The sequence below is a fragment of the Leptinotarsa decemlineata genome, unplaced genomic scaffold (assembly GCF_025532065.1).
Source record: "Leptinotarsa decemlineata unplaced genomic scaffold, Ldec_3_MD MMD2_tig00000232_RagTag_RagTag, whole genome shotgun sequence".
In the NCBI taxonomy this organism is placed as follows: Eukaryota; Metazoa; Arthropoda; class Insecta; order Coleoptera; family Chrysomelidae; genus Leptinotarsa; species Leptinotarsa decemlineata.
In genome coordinates this window covers 556008-577693 of record NW_027412546.1, presented here as the reverse complement: position 1 = coordinate 577693, position 21686 = coordinate 556008, and the positions used below count along the sequence as shown (strand labels likewise).

Here is a 21686-nt window from a genome sequence, read left to right as displayed (position 1 = left end):
AGGTACAGGTATCATCATACCAGGACTACACCTGTCAACATAAACACGCTTCACGCATTTTATCTAATCCAGGTACAGGTATAACCAAATCATACTACCTGAGTCAACACGAATACGTTTTAGGAAATTTACCTAATCCAGGTACAGGTAGTATTTCACACCAGACTACCTGGGTCAACAAGAACACGCTTTTCCTAATCCAGGTACAGTTATTATCACACCAGACTACACAAGTCAACCAAAACACGCTTCACGCATTTTATCTGATCCAGGTACAGGTATCACCAAACTATACTACCTGAGTCAACACGAATACGTTTTACGAAATTTACCTAATCCAGGTACAGGTATTTCACACTAGACTACTTGGGTCAACATGAACACGCTTTACGCAATTTACCTAATCCGGGTACAGGCTTTACGCTATTGCTTCACGCAATTAACCTTATCCAGGTACAGGTATCATCATACCAGGACTATACCTGTCAACATAAACACGCTTCACGCATTTTATCTAATCCAGGTACAGGTATCACCAAATCATACTACCTGAGTCAACACGAATACGTTTTAGGAAATTTACCTAATCCAGGTACAGGTAGTATTTCACACCGGACTACCTGGGTCAACAAGAACACGCTTTACCTAATCCAGGTACAGTTATTATCACACCAGACTACACCAAAACACGCTTCACGCATTTTATCTGATCCAGGTACAGGTATCACCAAACTATACTACCTGAGTCAACACGAATACGTTTTACGAAATTTACCTAATCCAGGTACAGGTATTTCACACCAGACTACACAAGTCGACATAAACACGCGTCACGCATTTTATCTGATTCAGGTACAGGTATCACCAAACCAGACTACCTGACTCAACACGGATACCCTTTTCGAAATTCATCTAATCCAAGTACAGGTATTTCACACCAGACTACCTGGGTCAACATGAACACGCTTTACGCTATTCACCTAATCCAGGTACAGGAATTATCACACCAGACTATGCAAGTCAGCATAAACACGCTTCACTCATTTCACATGATCCAGGTACAGGTATCACCAAACCATACTACATGAGCCAACACGGATACGCTTTTCTGAATTTACCTAATTAAGGTACAGGTATTTCACACTAGACTACCTGGGTCAACATGAACACGCTTTGCGCTATTTACCTAATCCAGGTACAGGTACACACCAGACTACACAAGTCAGCATAAATACGCTTCACGAATTTTTATTTGATTGAGGTACAGGTATCACCAAACCATACTACCTGAGTCAATATAAGTACTACGCAGTCATAATATGCAGTCATCAGAGATTACTCAGGATGTATAAACCTCTGAAGAAGCTAGCCACTCGCGGCAGCGAAACGTCAGGAATAAATTTCAAAAATCGACAGCCTTCTAACCCCAAAAATGTGACACTGAATGTTTTCATTTCACAATAGCTTCTCAAGCTCAGGATTTTCCAGGTTGCAGTACTTCCATCAAGAAAAAAATAGATTTATTAGACAGCATTTTTCTTTATCGGTTTTCATTTTTGCCAGAAAACTGTGTATATTGATTCCTTAATATATCACAAGCTGAAACCTCAAATTGTATTTTCCGCCAAGATAATTCTTAGGGAAAAAAACCTAAATTATGGATGAATGCATTTATTGAATACTCCAGCTTGAATTTGACAAACTATATCTTCATAAAAATTGCAACCCATTATACAAGAATTCATATGAACCAAAAAAAAACAAACTCAGTTAATTTCAATGTTCCTCTTAAAGATGATCACTTGGTGATCGAAACACGTGTTAAAAATAATTGTTTGGTGCTGGGATAACACTCCAGTAATATTCTAATCCGATCTTAAATGATGAAACCAACTATTTGCAGGTTTTAGCTAAATTTACTCCTTCTAATAATATGTGGGCTACATTTTTTATTTCCAGCCTGGTATCATATAATGGTCCACAGTATTACTATAATTTATTATTGGTATATGAAATTAAAGTCAGAGTCACAGTAATATTTTATTGCAAATTAAAATTCTTACATAAGTACATTATTTGTTTATCATTTCAATAAACACAGATAAGAAAAATATTTTAGAACGTTAACAAAATATCTACAAATCAGTTCTGTATTATCATTGCCATTCGCTTATATATCAATAACATTTTGGGAGAGATATTTTTGTGGTGTATGAAAAAACAATTATTGGTAAAACATATAAAAACATTTTTGTTCATTATCTTCCAGATATAAATTAAAAAAAAAACAAAAAGAAGAATATTAGAGTGGTGTTCGTTTGGTTGAGTTTTTTCGCAAATACCTGAAAATCATTATTGTATTCATTTTATCGAAACTTGGTTTACTAGAAAGATTAGCCAGAACTGGTGATTCCGCCAAGTAAAATGAAGACCGTTCATCAATGTTATTATTATTTCAATTATTTTTTCATTGCGATTGGGAGTATTCAAGGTGATCCAGTGAAAAATTTGAGAGATGCTTCAATATAGTATGAATAACGCAGGCAATATTAGTTGAGTGGCTCGGATTTTGAATTGCCATACAAAGAATCAAAAAAGAATTAGGTCGGGTGACCGAGGGGACTAATCCATAGACTTCTATCAATCCATGTGATTTCTGGGATGAAACTGATTTCATTCATGTGAGATTGAAATTCAACAAGAGCTTGTGGAGATGTTTTCAATCAATCGTTGATCCAACAGCTATTTGCTGTTAGCATTTCTTCCTCTCGAAGGATCCAATCCAGAATCTACTGCAGCATTATAAGCAACATTGAAAATGTAACTCATGAAAAATAGTCATGAACATTGTTTCCAATGGTGAATAATATGCAGATTTGAAACACAATAAAATGTGAACCTGGAGGATTTGTACAATATACTTCTAAAGACTACAACTAATAAATAGTGGTATTAAGCTGGCCTGAAGTAGCTAATGCAAAATTAGTGAAAATCTCACGATGAAATCGGTAAATCCATCTCGCTAATGGAATCAATTCCAAACCCCTCCTATCATTCTCACTGTGAATAACCAGATATGTCTTTTGTCAAAACCAAACCAACCTGTTCAAACGTTCTTTTGATTTTCGCTATGGAAAATTGCAATTTTCAAACACTTTCTTTACGCGTCAACAATGTTCTCCTCTTACATCATTTATGGAAACAAGAGTAAATTTGATGGCAATTCACATTGCTGGCTTCTGGGAAATGGAGAGCTCTGAAAACTGGGAACGGTGTTTCGCACGCCCGTCATCAGATAAAATGAATAAATGGTCCTATCACCGATTGCAGGTTGGTAAATTCACTGGGAAGAATACGTTCATCTCCAAGAGCGAGGCGAATATCAAGAACCCTATGTACATCAGCAGACACGTGAGACCAACTTTCCAGTCTAATCTGAAACATAAAAAATATATATAAGAAACAAGTCGAAAAATAAAATATACAAATATGATCAATTCATTGAACTGCTAAACTTGTCTCCCCATATTAAAGTTTACTCCCTAAAACTGCTCTTGAGTCATTCAGAGAAGTGGCCAAATGAAGCGTATCACAGCTGTAATCAGGAACTGCAGCAACATTTTTGTAAAACGCAAGGACTCATCGATATTTATTTGAACTCTATATTCACTCTTTTTACACTTTACCTCAATTATAGGATGACAATCACTTTATATGTTAGACTTGCTAACATTAACTACATAAAATACACCCTGTGACAGACCCTGCATCTAGTGTCAGGAACCTCTATACCCATAATTCCACTACACTAGACCAAGGTGTTAAGACACCATCCTACCATGATAAATCCACTCAGAATCCAGCTCACTTAAATGGAGGAAGGCAAATTTCAGGTTATTGGACTCATCAATGTTTTAAAAGAAGACCCCTTGCAACGACCATCACCAATGAGGTCGCCGAATCAAATTGATCTCTGTAGTTTCAATCTCTGGGACAGAGTTTTGTTCACATTTAATTAGCCAAAGGATTTTTCTGATTCCTGCTTTTTCATGGTCACCCTGATAGTTTCGATGATGATATCTGTCAGAGTTCTTGCTGATACTTGCCTTGGAAAAAGTTATTTTACTGTCACTGAGCACTAATGTCCCCTCAGAGATACTGGGCGACCTTTTGTCGTAGATAGTCTTGTCCCGGTAATGCGTGGCTCTACCTTGATGGATCTCCTTTCCTTAGCTGTTTGTGTGATCATTCATGAGGCAAGAATCTCGGAGGCTAGGTGGTTCAACCAGGAAGCACCTCAGTCGCCTCCTCAGTAGCAGAATACCTCATGTATCTGCCTTGAACAGCAAAAGCAGAGCAGCAAGAACGATGATCCACCCAAACCACAGGCAAAATAGCCCTGAATAGTGGGTAAATCTAATGTATCGACAAGTATAGTTGACTTATATATGCCCTTATTTGGGAAGGTTGCTGCAGTCATCAAGGTTGAAATCTTGAACTTCAAACATCCAACGACAAATCGACTGGGATTTCATCAGTATGTCTTTATTGCTGCTTTATTGCAGAAAAAGCTCACAGGTATGATTTCAGAACTGCACCATCCAACCCGGATGATTATAAGTAACTTGAGAAGATGAGAAGAACGTTTCCTGGCTGGTAAGTCATAGGAGGCCTACTTCCAAATCAGAGGAGATCGTATTCCCAAACCACCACCATTCAGGAGCCTTTGCACTTTGGACCTACATACCTATTTTCATTACCGCTTGGTGGAGGGTACTACCACCACAAATTAGAGTTTAGTCTAACTCAAGTCAGAGCAGCAGAGTTCTTAGAAGCTAAAAGAGCTCTTTGAACTTCTTTGGTGACTATTTGTTGATGAAATGAGCAACTGAGAGAGAGGAGCAACTGAGGTAGGGAAATAATTAAATGAGTCTAGAGAGATAATCATTTTAAGACAAAGCACAAGCACTACAGAAAAGTCCTTGAGCCGCAGTCAAGTTCGTGGTGGACTGAGTTGAACCAACTCCAACCTTTCTTCGATGTTCCAGACCATCAAGATTTCAAGTGATGTTCGTGTCTTCAATCAGGCGGTTGGCTCTTTTCTGGATTGAATCCAGCAGCTCCAGGGTATGTTTGGGGGCGGAGCTCCATCCATAAGAACAATACTCCAAAGAAGGTCTGTTCTACAATACTCCAAAGAAGGTCTGTTCTGAGCTTTATAAAGCAACAAAGGTTGCTGAGGGGTGTACAGTTTCCTAGTTCGGAACAGTGTTACAAATTGAAAGAGTCATATTTTTAGAAGTGATTAATTTTTTGGGAAAGAAAGTTTTTGGCTTTCTACTACTCCATCTGATACAAAAAAAAAGGGATGATAGAATCTTCCAAAGTAGAACTCATGTGAATGATATCTGATTCTTATTCCACAACAAATGTTTGAAATACAAACTGAGTAGAGAAAAGTATCTTCTGTATAATTCAGTGTTCATATAGAAGTATTTGTTTCGAAAGAATTTTTTCTTTCGTGTAATTCAATGTTTATATGAAAGTAGCTGTTTCAGGAGGACTTTCGTTCAGTTTGTGTCTGAAAGTTACTTCTTTGCATGATCTACACATTCATGTATAGAGTTTCAAATTGATTACTTCCTTCCTTTCTTTGGAAGATTCTCTCATCCCCTTTTTTTTGTATCAGATGAAGTAGTAGAAAGCCAAAAACTTTCTTTCCCAAAAAAGTGTTACAAACTTTTGAGAAGCGGCTCTTGCAATTCGAGCGATATGATTGTGCCAAGACATATTGATGCCCATTTCAACTCCCAACAAACTTATCAAAGCAAAAAGTGGAATTGTTTATCCTGACTTTATAATATCCAATTCAGAGACATTTATATTTTCCCTTTCCTTTTTACGTTTCACCCCAATTCTAAATCACTTCAAAATCCTCATTGAGATGCAACCTCCTGCTGCGGTGAAGATGAGCATCCACAGCTGATATCCTGGAATCCAAATGGAATAACGAGACAATTATGCTGTCGTCTGCAAAGCAATATATTGGATTCTTGGTGAAGTATTTTACTGTTTTTCCACTTGAACGTTGTGTAAAGAGTTCTTTACATGCAGCCACTAAATATTTCAACTCGTATCCTAATGAAACATTCAGAACTCATTTTGGATGTTCATATCTGTTGCATATGTTTTCATTCTCTCGCGGATTTTTGTGGGCGAATCCCCTAACCTCATTCCAATTTAAAACAGAGATTAATTTCTAAACTTACTTGAATTTGTTCAGTGCGATGCTCAAATACAGCAAAATAAGCGTGGAAAACAATGCAAATGCACTGAAATTTATCCCCGACGAGTTGATCTGTATCCAGTTGTTTCCCGGGATTTTCGGGTAGAAAGTTTTGATCATCCACGGTATACCAAGGCACAGCAAAATATCGAAGGTATTAGAGCCTATTGAACTGCTCAGGCCCATTGTACCGTGACCTACAACGATTGAGAAAAGTTAATGAGAATTGCAATACCAAAAACTCATACATTTTATATACATTAATTTTTTTATTTCATGAATAAGTCGCTAATCGCTAATTGAATGTAGGTAGCTCGGGAAATTTGAACATAAACCTTATTTTTTAACCATGTATGTATGTAGTGGAAAATATTAAGGGAGATCAGCTACATGATTGCTAAATGTATAATGTTTTTTGTTAATAACTACTTTTAATGTTGTGGTATAAGCAGAAGAAGTAGTTGTTTTTCGGTACACATTTACCAGATTGTCCTGAGTTAAAACATTGAGGGAGATGAATCTTTCGAAATATTTATTTTTTTATCATTTATTATTTATCATTCATTACCGATACAAGTAATCATGGAATTACTAGGATGATGTGTACGAAACTGCTACTTCCAACTGAAGGACGAATTCTTTACGCAAGATGAGGGACTGCCAATGGGATCGCCACTTTCACCAGACATAGCCAACATATATATGGAGTGGTTTGAAATTTTGGCCATTGAAGAAGCTCAGAAGAAGCCCCGAGTCTGGTTGAGATACGTAGACGACACCTTCATAATATGGAACCATGGGAATACTGAACTAGACACCTTCCTGAAACACATCAACATCATGAGACCTTCCATCAATTTCACAATGAAAAAGGAAATCCACAACGAATTGCCATTCTTAGACGTTTTGGTGAAGAGGGCCGACACTAAGTGGGAGTGGGAAAACCCACTCACACAGGACAGTATCTGAACCAGAAATCCAACCACCATCAATCGACTAAGAGAGGAATCATCAAGACTCTACTGGACCATGCTTTTGGGCTTTGTGATACAAAGGAAGGTCTAGGCATCATCAAAAATGACCTTCAATGGGATGGTTACTCCAAAGTGATGGTAGAACAGACCTTAGCAAATAAATTATGTGATCTCACTATTTTTCGATCTATCAAAAGCGTTTGATACAGTATGCGCGGAATTTCTCATAAAAAAACTGTCATTGTTCGGGTTTCCACGAAATATAATAAATTGGATACAATCCTATATGACAAACAGAGAAATGGTTGTGATCTGCAATGGAGTTACATCTGAGTCAAAGACGGTAAAACTCGGGGTGCTACAGGGCTCTGTTCTAGGACCTCTACTGTTTCTTCTCTATGTTAATGATCTTCCTCAACATATAAAGGGAGGCTACGTCACAATGTTTGCTGATGATACAACGATAACCATAGCAGGCAATAATGCTGAGCAACTCATCAGCAAATCTGAACATATTATTGATCAGTTCAGTACCTGGTGCCAAAGAAATAAGCTCATTCTAAATACTTCTAAATCGATCAGTGTTAACTTTCACTTCAGAAGAAATATTCCAATTGGTCGACACTCTAGTTATGACATTAAAACTTCTGAAGAAATGAAATTTTTAGGGACGTTCCTAGACGCCAATCTAAATTGGGAAAGGCAGGTGGACTATATATGTGCTAAGTTAAATAGAGCATATTATGCCTTAAAACAGCTGAAATTCTGTTTGGATGAAACTGCCTTACTCAGCATATATTATGCCATGGCCTACCCTCATATAAGTCTTAATATTATGGCTTGGGGCAGAGCAAGGGATTTTTCCAGAGTTTTCATAGCACAAAAGCGCATCATAAGGCTAATCTTCAATATGGATTTCCGGGATAGCTACCGGCCAGTCTTTATAGACAAAAAAATATTGACAGCCCCTTTCCATCTTCATTTTTAAATGTATTTCATTTGTTAGGCAGAACAATAAATTATATGATAAGACTGCTTCAGATCACAGTCATAATACAAGAAACGGTGATCTCCAAAAAATCCCTCAGCATCTCATGACAAGCTATAAAAAATCCCCTCAGTATAATGCCATTACGTGCTTCAATAAGCTGCCAAATGAAGTTAAAAAAATCACAAGTGACAAGGTATTCCATGATTATGTTAAAACTATGCTTTTAGAAAGAGGCTATTACAGTTACCAAAATTTTTTAATTGACAATCTCACAAACAATCAAATTCACAGTGGACGAAATTTTATTTAGATTAAATTATGTGAATGATGTAAAATGTTTAGTTAATTTGAGGGCATCTATGCTCACTTGTATATGTGTGTATATATGTATGTGTATATATGTGTATATGTGTATATTTAGAGGTGATTCTGTGTTCAATCTCCAACTCTTTTTATCTTTACTAGCCTGTAGTACAACTGACTTACCATATATACCCAAGTGTATCAAAAATGGTGAATAAATATTATTATTATTATTATTATTAACTCCATAAGGAAGAGAAGCCGCCACAACCAGTACTTGTAATTCCCTACATCAGAGGATTATCGGTAAGGATAAAAAGGATTAGGTCCAAGTATAACATCAGGAATTACTTCAGATCTGGGAACACTAACCGTAGCAGCCTCACGAAAACCAGGCCACCAAACGCGGACTGCGATTCCAAGAATTGCATTTACCCGGTACCCTGCGAGTGCGGAGAATTATACATCGGTGAAACTAAGAGGCCATTGAAAGTTCGCATTGCTGAGAACAAGAAACACACACACAGCGAGGAGAAACCAGCAAATCCCAAATAGCAGAGCATGTTTGGACTCATCAACACAACATCAAGTGGGCTCGAGCTGAAATCATCCACAAAGAGGAACACTGGTTGAGGAGAAAATTCAAAGAAGCCGCATATATGTTGTTCAACAGCGCATTTAGCCAAGCTAGCGTAGAGATACGTAACATATTATAGAAACCTCTAATCAAGCGAGTAACGATCAACTCCCGCCAAACGGTCATCTCCCGCCAAAACCAATGAAGCGGAAAGAGGAAAGAGGGGATAGGTGAAAGCACTCGAATGTCGTATAAATAGTCGGATCTCGGAGGAATAAGTCCAGTTATCACCCGAAGACGATTGTGACATAACTTGGTTTGAAATCTTTTGATTTTAATTTTTTCATTTTTTGTTAATAATATTTTTAATTTTTCCAATTTTTTCAGCTTTTATTAAAATTTCAATTTTTATTTGTTTGGTTGTTGTTGTATTTCTTTGTATTTGTGTATTATTTCTTTGTAATTTCAGTATTTTGTTCAATAAAATTGTTATTTTCGGTTGATCTTTTTTAATATTTTTTCAGGAATTTCAAATCAATTTATATTATATTAGACAATGGAAGTTCGAACTGATGAAATACAGCACGAAATATCGTCAACCACCTTCAAACAAACATTTATTTTTTCAATCCAATTCATACTTCTGCAAAGCTTGTTATCAGGAGACGGTTGTTGAGATCTATTTATGATTTAATGAAGCACTATTGAAATAATCAATGGGTATGGGCCATTCATCACTGTCAGGTTAGAGTACCTACGTCAAACGTAAACCTGCACGCACTAGATATATCAGAGAGTTTCATTTTCGATTAGTCGGTTATGTCATTTCGAAATATGTAACCTGTTCAAAGGATAGAACTTTCAAATGGAACATCCTGTATTTTCCTATTTGGATGAAAACTTCTCAAATTCCCCTGCGATTTTCGATAGTTCTATGCTACAGGTATAAATGACATTTTACACGATATAATCGATTGAATTTGATGGGAATAAGAAAAAAATTATTATCTTCACCCACAGATACATCTCTTTGTATCATCTTCAAAAGAATAATATCGACATTTCCGAAATTTCACTAAAGTAATTTCCTTACTTCTGAATAATCAAATCATAATTGTTTCGCAAAACTGAAGATACAAATTACATATTATTTTTGTATAACAAATATTTAGAAATAATGAATATTTGAATAACTATCTTACAAATTTAGTTATATTTCAATGTTTTACGTCAATGACAGTAGATGTCTTTCATCAAACTTGCACCTTTTCTTGAATTTTTATTGTTCCATGGTTTGTCCTTTGACAGAAATGATATTTTCAATTCTGTGACAAACTTCATATGTCATAATCCAATTTCAGTGTTCTATGGTAACTGAGCACATGTGCTTTGATCTGTTGAATCACTAGTTTACAGCAAATTTACGACTGTAATGCCAAAGGCAGTATTTTGTTAATTGTTGGTCCCTAAATGCGAAAATGATAGTAAAAATTTCCCAACACGTGAGATTTTTGAGTTATGAATTTTTTTATAAAAATTTACGAAATTTCAAATTTGCTTTTTCCCTAAATTGAGGAATTGTTTAAAATCTGGCAATACAGCTTCTAAAATGAGTTTTAATGCCGTTCTGCTCCATAATGGTGACAAAAGACCCTCTATTCCTCTTACACATGCAGTTGCCATGAAGGAAACACACGAAAGTATGTCACTTATTGAAAATTCAATAAGTTATAATACGTTTAAGTGGCAAATATGTGGTGACCTAAAAGTCATAGTCAAGTCAACTGAAGAATATACCTCTTGTTAATCCCAAAAACGTTTTGTTACCTCCATTACACATTAAAAAATTTGTAAAAGCATTAGCCAAAGAAGGTGATGGATCTTGAACACGATTTTCCAAAATTAAGTGATGCAAAGCTCAAGGTAGGCATATTTGTTGACCAAAAATTAGAAAACTGCTAAGTAATCAACAGTTTGATCAAAGATTGAGTACCTAATGTTGAATAAGCTGCGTGGAGTTCTCTCAAAAGAATTGTTTCGGAGTTTTTAGGGAACAAGAAAGTAGAAAATTACGAAACACTTATTGTAGAAGAACTACTTGAAAACTAGTGCAGAATGGGATGTCGCATGTCTCTCAAAATCCATTTCTTGCACTCCCATTTGAATTTTTTCCCAGAAAGTTTGGGTGATGTCAGTGACGAACAAGGGGAAAGGTTCCACCAAAACATACTGATAATGAAGCAAAGTTACCAAGGCAGATGGGATGCAGCAATGATGAGGGATTATTGTTGGTTCCTCATGAGGGAAAAAGATGAAACATATAAACGAAAGTCAACATTTTCAAAAAGGTTATGCACAAAATACTTCATTTGAATGTTTTTCATGTGTATTGTAAATAATGTCTGTTATCTTCAAAGTATTTTGTTTTTTTTTTCTTGTTTTGATGTTATATTTCCGTATAATATGTGAAAATTCTTGTATAAAATAAAAATAACTATAACCCAAAATCTTTACGTGATGGAGAATTTTTGATGTTTAAGTCGCAGTCAGGAAGCTTTAAACTCTCATGTATAGCCATTACAATATTAGTCGCAATTTTTTTTCTTATTTGTTGGCTAGTGATATTTTCAAATGTTTTGCAGTAAGTTTCAGCAAGCAATCCACGATTTGTGAAAGTCGCCTATAGAATAAATGAAAATCATTCAGTTTCAGCAATTAACTATCCCAAGCATCGGCTTTATTGCTTGCTTTCCTATTCGCTTTACTTCAACTATGTTTATATTTCAGATTTCAAATCATTCACAGGCGAACTTTGTAATTCAATCTCATTTTCTTACAACTCTCACCTTGTTTCGCAACTATGACACTGGAGACAGCTTCAGGAACGCTAGTTCCAGCCGCAAGGAATGTCAGCCCCATAACTGAATCAGGAATATCAAGAGTATCACCTAAAAGCAAATTAAAATGTGAACCCTTTGATAACTAATGAAATGTATTATGAATACACTGGCCGTTATTCGATGAACAGCAATAACACAGTCCACAATAATAATTACGGAATTTATTCAAGACTCGTTTCGCTATACTGTAGCTCCATCAGGTGAAGGTTCATTAAATTATTCTACAATGTCTCATACGGGTATATAGCTTTAGGTAAATACAAAAGGTGATACGATAATTGATTGACTTTGACAAAACAGGTAGGTTTTGAAAAATAAATTACAATTTTTTTTCACTTCAATTCAATTATACAAACATATAGATATAAAATGAGATGATTTGTGCTGGTGTTTCTGCCTAAACCATTTATAATAGTGTGAACAGAGATATGAACGTTTATTGAGTGAATGGAGAAGGGAAGAAATAGTCTCAAGCAGTGTTACCTAGAAAAAATTGTTTCAAAGGTGGCTATGTTGAAGAATATATGCTTTTGAGTCTGTTTCAAGATGGTTTTGGTTATAATTTGAAACGCAGCAAATTCAGTTCGTCAGGATAAGAGGAATATAATCCAACGCCCTTCGTGGTATTAGCCAGGGGAGTAGTTGTTTTTTGATAGGGGTCAGTCCATTAAACCTACTGTGTAGGTATATAGAGACTGGCTTGAATGTTTTGAAGTTCATTTGCTTTAGATTTGTTTACTGCCAGTTTTCAAGCGTAGCCCACTGACTAATAAGAAAGTTTTTCTTCCTTATTCAGAGGAATCGAGCAAATTACGGATATGCAGTTGGTTAGTACCTCGTCCACTAGATGGAGTAACATTTTGTGATGTTCGTTCCAACTTCGGAAGAGGAATGAAATACTCTGGAAGAATTCCGATTTTCAATTGTGGAATATCATTGACTTTAGGTTGATGATGGTCACTATCTTGCACTGACGAGTGGCTAATTAGCCCGAAACCGGTCTGCAAGTGTGCCTGTTCCATAACTTGAAGGTCGACTCTTTCAGTTGTATTGCCAATTGCATATGCAGGAAATTTTCTGTGAAGATTCCTGCACTGACGCCTGTCGGATATAATCCAACGGCCTTCGTGGTATTAGCCAGGGGAGTAGTTGTTTTCTGATAGGCGTCAGTCCATTCAACCTACCGTGTAGGTATATCTGAGACTGGCTTGAACGTTTCGAAGTTCATTTGCTTTAGATTTGTTTACTGCCAGTTTTCAAGCGCAGCCCACTGACTAATAAGAAAGTTTTTCTTCCTTATTCAGAGGAATCGGGCAAATTACGGATATGCAGTTGGTTAGTACCTCGTCCACTAGATGGAGTGACATTTTGTGATGTTCGTTCCAACTTCGGAAGAGGAATGAAATACTCTGGAAGAATTCCGATTTTCAATTGTGGAATATCATTGACTTTAGGTTGATGATGGTCAATATCTTGCCCTGATGAGTGGCTAATTAGCCCGAAACCGGTCTGCAAGTGTGCCTGTTCCATAACTTGAAGGTCGACTCTTTCAGTTGTATTGCCAATTGCATATGCAGGAAATTTTCTGTGAAGATTCCTGCACTGACGCCTGTCGGATATAATCCAACGGCCTTCGTGGTATTAGCCAGGGGAGTAGTTGGTTTTTGATAGGCGTCAGTCCATTCAACCTACCGTGTAGGTATATCTCAGACTGGCTTGAACGTTTTGAAGTTCATTTGCTTTAGATTTGTTTACTGCCAGTCTTCAAGCGTAGCCCACTGACTAATAAGAAAGGATGAGAGGTGTACTCGGTTACAGCGCTATAAGTATTTTCTATAATGTTACCCAATTTGGTACTGAAGAGCCTTAGGGCAAGTGTCTTGAGGCGAAAACATCGATGTATACCAGTGAGGATGACAGTGTTCCATGTAAGTGCAATTTTTTACCGTTCATTTAAAGTAGAACTCATGTGAATGATATCTGATTTTTATTCCACAACGAATGTTTGAAATACAAACTGAGTAGAGAAAAGTATACTTCATATAGAAGTATTTGTTTTGAAAGATGTTTTTTCTTTCATGTAATTCAATGTTTATATGAAAGTAGCTGTTTCAGGACGACTTTCTTTCAGTTTGTGTCTGAAAGTTACTTCTTTGCATGATCTACACATCCATGTATAGAGTTAGGTACTTATTTTCAAATTGATTACTTCCTTCCTTTTTTTTGGAAAAATTCCCTCATCCTTTTTTTTGTATCAAGATGGAGTAGTAGAAAGCCAAAAACTTCATTTCCCAAAAATTAATCACTCCTAAAAATATAACCCCTTCATTTCAAATAAAATTCCTCTTGGCTGGTATTAAATCAAATAGGTGAATGAATGTCATTACGATATCATCGATGACATAAGCAGATCGAGCTTATTCCGTGACATTCAAAATCGTAATTCATGAAAGAAGTGTGTGTATTTTCTATAATGTTATCCAATTTGGTACTGAAGAGCCTTAGGTCAAGTGTCTCAAGGTGAAACATCGGTGTATACCAGTGAGGATGACAGTGTTCCATGTAAGTGCAATTTGTTACCATTCATTTAAAGTGAAACTCATGTGAATGATATCTGATTTTTATTCCACAACGAATGTTTGAAATACAAACTGAGTAGAGAAAAGTATCTTCTGTACAATTCAGTGTTTATATAGAAGTATTTGTTTCGAAAGAATTTTTTTTCTTTCATGTTATTCAATGTTTATATGAAAGTATCTGTTTCAGGACGACTTTCTTTCAGTTTGTGTCTGAAAGTTACTTCTTTTCATGATCTACACATCCATGTATGGAGTTACTTATTTTCAAATTGATTACTTCCTTCCTTTTTTTTTGGAAAGATTCCCTCATCCTTTTTTTGTATCAAGATGGAGTAGTAGAAAGCCAAAAACTTTCTTTCCCAAAAATTAATCACTCCTAAAAATATAACCCCTTCATTTCAAATAAGATTCCTCTTGGCTGGGATTAAATCAAATAGGTGAATGAATGTCATTACGATGTCATCGATGACATAAGCAGATCAAGCTTATTCCGTGACATTCAAAATCGTAATTCATGAATGAAGTGTGTGTATTTTCTATAATGTTATCCAATTTGGTACTGAAAAGCCTTAGGGCAAGTGTCTTAAGGCGAAACATCGATGTATACCAGTGAGGATGACAGTGTTCCATGTAAGTGCAATTTGTTACCATTAATTTAAAGTAGAACTCATTGCCATTGCCATTGTATGGGGAAACACATATTGCGTTTTTGTAAAACTATCTAGTGAAAATCTCACAATTAATTGTTTTTAGAATACGAAAATTGATAAAATTGGTGCATCACAAAGTTGAATCATCAGATATTTAGTCGGGTAATGACTGTGAGGCTATAGTGAACCATATGACTTCGGAATAAAATAATTGATATGGCTAATGAACCTCAATTTTCAATCTATTGTCAACCCCAAACATTTCATTTTTTCGCTATATTCCAATTTGTGATTATTGACAAAAATTATCAGTGTCTCTATTCCGATCCATCTCATTACATACGCCTTTTTTGTTGACAAGAATGAAGAGAATCATTATTATTATATAATAATAATAATAATAATCGTCTTTATTGTTACCCAGCTGTAGTTACATACAAATATTTTAAAAAATTAGAGAGCTAGTTGCTGACATATCAAAAGGCGAAGTTCAACTCACTTTAGCACAAGTGCTACTGAGTTGTTCTTCCACTCAACCTCAACTTCCAAAATATTTGGGGTCAACTCACCTATGACTGTTATCAACCAAGCTACCATGTAGGAAGTAGATCCTATCCAGAAAATGCACATCATGAAGGTCGCAATGAATAATTTCGGGAATTTTCGACAATCCGGTATGGACAAATAAAGGATAAAGGATATCGGCCAGGTAATTACCCACCAGAATTTCCCTTTTGTTGTCTGCTCCTTTGGCCATTCCCAGATTTTGGTTGACTCTTCTGGAAATTGCGATGAGAATATTAATATATTGGTTAAATAAAACAAAATCGTGTTTGGTGAGGAAATATGTGTTTTTGAAAATCTACCTTAGAAAATTAAGTAAATCGATCATGTCAGATGAAGTCGTGTGATAACTCGATAAAAAAGATTGTTTCCATCGATAAATTCAAATTTATCAATTATTAAATGTAAAATAAGTCATTATCAGGACTCTGATTGACGTAAGTCACGATTTAAAAAAAAAAGTTGGTGATCGAAATAAAACTTTACAGTTTTTGCCTTTTTTTTCCAAACTTTCTCACACAGTACGAATGAGAAAGAGACAGACCTCTAACTGCAGAGATCTGAATGGAATGAAAATATGGTTCGAATTTGTATTGCAAAAAGAGCTGATAGGCACCATATACTCGTATCAAATATGAAATTTCAACTGTTGTTTTCCTATTTATCTTGTGCTGGAAGCAGTTTCAAAATGATGATGAAACAGCAGAGCACATACTTTGTGCCTGCCCCGCTGGGGACCGTATCAGGTTTTGAAGTTTGGCAGCGCCTAATGAAGAAGAGCCACCTGACCTGATAGACCACTCACCATACAAACAAATCGGCTTCGTTAAGTAGCTGGGTTTATTTGGTCGAGTTCGAATATGTGTGAGCCACAACAAATCCTTGCGGGTTGCGGTGGAGGGCCGAATAGACTCACTCACTTTGAACCTCCTAACCTAACCTAATCCTATTCATCTTTGAAACTTGCTGTGCCATCTACCAGGACATTTGAAAGCATTCCTTGGGAAGACAACATACTAAATATAAATATGATTTTTCGAGAGAAAATATGAGATTCTGATATATATTACGTCATATCGTATGAGTATTTTTTTTATTCAAAATTGTTGATGTTTTGGAATGTATTTTTCTCTACCTTCAGAAAATATTACATAGGCATGCTTATATGTGTGTATTATATGTTTACAGGGTACAGCTCGATGTACGTCGTTTAGCCGTATTTTGGGAAATAATAGATTCATAGTAAAAATTGGAAAAAATAAACTAGGTATTCGGTATTTCGCTATAACCGGAAATTTTGAAAAATAGTCATTATTTTTAGTCAGTGAAGCATATTGAATAACCTTCATTTGCCAATTTTCAGAATATGAATCCTATTATTTTCCAAAATGCGGCTAAGCAACATTTATCGCGCTGTACCCTGTATATGTGTATATATGTACACTATATACGTTTATATGTTTGGGTATATTCAGATATATATACAAACGAAATGTATGAGCATATTACCCAATATGTGTATATATGTATACTATATACGTTTATATGTATGGGTATATACATTTTTTTCCTGTATATATTCGTCAATTCAGATATGTCTATACAAGCGAAATATCCAAGCATATTACCTAATTTTTCGCAATCCTCTAGTGTGAGATCATTTTCCAGAATTTCTTGAACTGCCTCGTATTTCCCATTCTTATGAAACAATAAAGGATGAGTTTCACTCAAGACTTCAACGTAGTAATTCCTCTTTTTGAATTTAGCAACGCATTTACTGGCGGTTCGATTCAGTTTATTGTTGAAACACATCACTGAAATGAAATGAAAAAATTAGTAAGGTTCAAAATTGAAGGATTTCACCAGTTCGGACTTCCATTGTCTAATATATAAAATGATTTGAAATCCCTGAAACAACTAAAAAAAGAATTAAAAATGAATAGCTGAAAATAACAATTATTTCAAGCAGAAATTACCTAAAAATGAAATGATAGTGAAATAAAATACAAGTAAAAATAGAACGATTGATCAAAAAATAAAGAAATAAAAATGAAAATAAAAAGTTAAGAGATTCTAAGCCATGTTAGCTCCCGACGTTTCGACTATTAGTATCTACAGTCGTCTTCGGGTGATGACTGGACTGGTCAGTCGGTAGCCAAGCGGTTCGGCGTGGGTGCTTTGTTCACTCACTCGAATTGACTGCCGTGTTGGTCGGTGGTTCAAGCCCTAGTCTGAACGATCGATCTTCACTTGCTACCGTCCAACCCGTGTTAGGAATCACACGTTAAAAGGTAAGACCTCGTTAATCCTTAGCTCGCACAAGTTTCTACTTCTGAGGGTTGTCGTTCGTAGGGGTGCGACAGCTGGTTAACGGAAAAACAGATTTTAAACAGATTTTTTTTTTTTTAATATGTCGTTCGAGTACTTTCACTTATCCCCGCTTTCCATTTTCCGCCTCACTGGTTCCGTGGGAGATGACCGTTTGGCGGGAGTTGGCCATTTTTCGCTTGATGATGTTTTTCCATATGTTGCGTATCTTTACGCTAGCTTGGCTGAATACGTTGTTGGAGAACATGTACGCGGCTTCCTTGAATTTTCTCCTAAACCAATGTTCCTCTCTGTGCAAGATCTCAGCTTGGGACCACTCGATGTTGTGTTGATGGGTTCAAACATGGTCTGCTATTCCTGATTTGCTGGTTTCCCCTCGCTGTGTGTGTTTCTTGTGCTCGGCAATGCGAACATTCAATGGCCTCTTAGTTTCACCAATATAGGATTTTCCGCACTCACAGGGTATCCGGTAAATGCAATTCTTGGAATCGCAGTCCGCGTTTGGTGGCCTGGTTTTCGTGAGGCTGCTACGGATAGTGTTACCAGATCTGAAGCAGGTTCTGATGTTGTACTTGGAACCAATTTTTCTTCAAAATTGAAATTGGGTTCCAGACCGAGCACTTTTTCCAAATACCAGAAAACTCCTGAAGATGCCAACTTAGTTTGTGAAACGCTCGTAGAGAGGAGTAAGTATTGAAGTTCTGGTGGTTGGGAAAAGTTTTAGGTTTATTCTTCTATGCGATAGTATTACATATTTCACAAAATTTCCATTAAAATTGTGACAGTGGCTCATGACAATTTGAATCGATGGATATATTTATCATCCAGTATTACGGCAATTTCCGAAATGAACTGTAAATATTCATTGAAATTCGATGATGACGACAAAAAGTATAGAACGACAATAATATATTCACAAATGGTCATCAATCAAATGTTATCTCAATTGGCCATGACACAAGCTCCGCGTATTTCATGAAAATGTTTTTCAAATTCCATGAACTCAATTAATATTTGAAGAAGTTGAAAAGTAACATGAGAATGAATGTCACTGAATTCAATTCCGGAGAACGAAAAAACTTTAATTGGAATCCTTTACAAAATTGTGTAATGGAAAAGTAGAAAACCAAATCCTTTCTTTCCCGAAAAAATTCATAAAGTTCACACAAAAAAATACGACTCAGATACGAAAAATCATAAGACCTCTCAATTTGCAAATTACCAATCCTAGAACAAGATCTGTGCATCAATTTACTCAAGATCTTGAATTTTCTCAACTTCTCGAACTTTTTATAAAAAATCTATTCCATCGAATTCCTAGGTCACTCGAACTAATTTTCTACTCCTGTATCATGCAGCGACTTCTTGAATTCTTGTGTGTCGTTTACTCGAAACCTAATGAAACTGTAGCAAAAAACAGACAGATATTGATGAACTCCTAGGGAACTTTTTCGTCAAAGAATGTAAGTCGCACTGGAATAAAAAGCAGACAATTCGCAGTTTGAAGCAAAGAGAGACAATACCTAGTTTTTAGGTTTTATATTGGGCTTATTTAATCAATCATCAGTTGCTATGTGCAGTCATTAGTATCTCTATGGCGTGTTCATTTTCATAGTGAGCGTTTCAAATGAAAAAAACTCAGACAAAATATAAGGAATAATCAAAATCTGTCACTTCCATTGATCATTGATATGGATAGTTATGGGAGGAGTGTGAAATGAAATAGAACTGAGCATATCCAATGACTGAACATCTTGAGCGACCATCTTTTAAAGATTACGAGAGCATTATTCAGCACATCTGCGACGCTTGATATTTCCATAGTATTCGGATTGACTCTGATTTAACGTTTTGGCTCATTCAAATTTTTGATTATTCCTCAGTATTTGGCAGCCCAACTCTCACAGCCTACCATCCCTTTCTGATTAAACTACGTTATGTGAACATCATGTTATGTGACGTTATAATACCAAATGACCAAATGAGATGACGACTCCAGAACCGGTGAAGAAAATCCACAAAATGGTACTGAATGATCACTGACTGAAAGTGCGCGAGCTAGCAGACTTAGTAGGCTAGTAGGTTAGCGGGCTAGCAGGTTAGTAGGCTAGCAGCTAACAGACTTAGTAGGTTAGCGGGCTAGCAGGCTAGTAGGATAGCAGCTAGCAGACTTAGTAGGCCGTACGAGCTGCTAAGACGAGCATCGCAGTGGCCGAATTAATGAGGTGACGACTTCAGAAACGGTGGAGAAAATCCACAAAATGGTACTGAATGATCACTGACTGAAAGTGCGCGAGCTGGCAGACTTAGTAGGCTAGTAGCTTAGCGGGCTAGCAGGTTAGTATTCTAGCAGCTAACAGACTCAGTAGGCTAGTAGGTTAGCGGGCTAGCAGGTTACTAGGCTAGTCGCTAGCAGACTTAGTAGGCTAGAAGGATAGAGGGCTAGCAGGCTAGTAGGTTAGCAGACTAGCGGGATAGTAGCATAGAAGCTAGCAGACTCAGTAGGCCGTACGAACTACTAAGACGAGAATCGCAGTGGTCGACTGAATGGGGTGACTAGAAACGGTGAAGGGAATACACAAATCGGTACTGAATTATCACTGACTGAAAGTACGCGATCTAGCAGACTTAGTAAGCTAGTGGGCTAGTAGGTTAGCAGGATAGTAGGCTAGAAGCTAGTGTGATGGCAGGCTAGTAGGTTAGCAGACTAGCGGGATAGTAGGCTAGAAGCTAGCAGACTTAGTAGGCCGTACGAACTACTAAGACGAGAATCGCAGTGGTCGACTGAATGGGGTGACTAGAAACGGTGAAGGGAATACACAAATCGGTACTGAATAATCACTGACTGAAAGTACGCGATCTAGCAGACTCAGTAAGCTAGTGGGCTAGTAGGCTTGTAGGTTAGCAGGATAGTAGGCTGGAAGCTAGCAGACTTAGTGAGCTAGTGGGGTGGCAGGCTGGTAGGTTAGCAGGCTAGCAGGATAGTAGGCTAGAAGCTAGCAGACTAAGTAAACCGTACGTGCTGCTAAGACGAGCATTGCAGTGATCGACTAAATGAGGTGACGACTTCAGAAACGGTGAAGGAAATCCACAAAGCGGTACTGAATGATCACTGATTGAAAGTACGCGAGCTAGTAGACTTAGTAAGCTAGTGGGCTAGCAGGCTGGTATGTTAGCAGGATACTAGGCTAGCAGCTAGCAGACTCAGTAGGCCGTACGAGCTGCTAAGACGAGCATCGCAATGGTCGACTAAATGAGGTGACGACTTCAGAAGCAGTGAAAAACATCCACAAAGCGGTACTGAATGATCATCGACTGAAAGTGCGCGAACTAGCAAATATAGTAGGCTAGTAGGCTGGTTAGCTAGCAAGCTAGTAGACTTGTAGCTAGCAGACTTAGTAGGCAGTACGAGCTGCTAAGATGAACATCGCAGTGGTCAACCAAATGAGGCGACGACTCGGGAAACGGTAAAGAAAATCTAAAAAGTGGTATTGAATGATAATCAACTGCAGAGCAGACTCAGTAGGCATTTCA

At 36.8% G+C, this 21686-nt stretch overlaps 1 protein-coding gene across 1 annotated transcript in view; it reads right to left on the bottom strand.

Moving 5' to 3' along the window:
• Nucleotides 1-2027: 2027 nt before the first annotated feature.
• LOC111504028 (sodium/potassium/calcium exchanger 5) overlaps nucleotides 2028-21686 on the bottom strand; it is a 35230-nt gene continuing 15571 nt past the window's right edge. The window contains exons 5-9 of the mRNA XM_023158502.2: nucleotides 17453-17638; nucleotides 15830-16039; nucleotides 11978-12079; nucleotides 6270-6483; nucleotides 2028-3435 (exon numbers count right to left, since the gene is read on the bottom strand). Of these exons, the coding sequence (XP_023014270.2) occupies nucleotides 3318-3435; nucleotides 6270-6483; nucleotides 11978-12079; nucleotides 15830-16039; nucleotides 17453-17638 (830 nt within the window). The 3' untranslated portion in view covers nucleotides 2028-3317. The remainder of the gene's footprint in view (nucleotides 3436-6269; nucleotides 6484-11977; nucleotides 12080-15829; nucleotides 16040-17452; nucleotides 17639-21686) is intronic.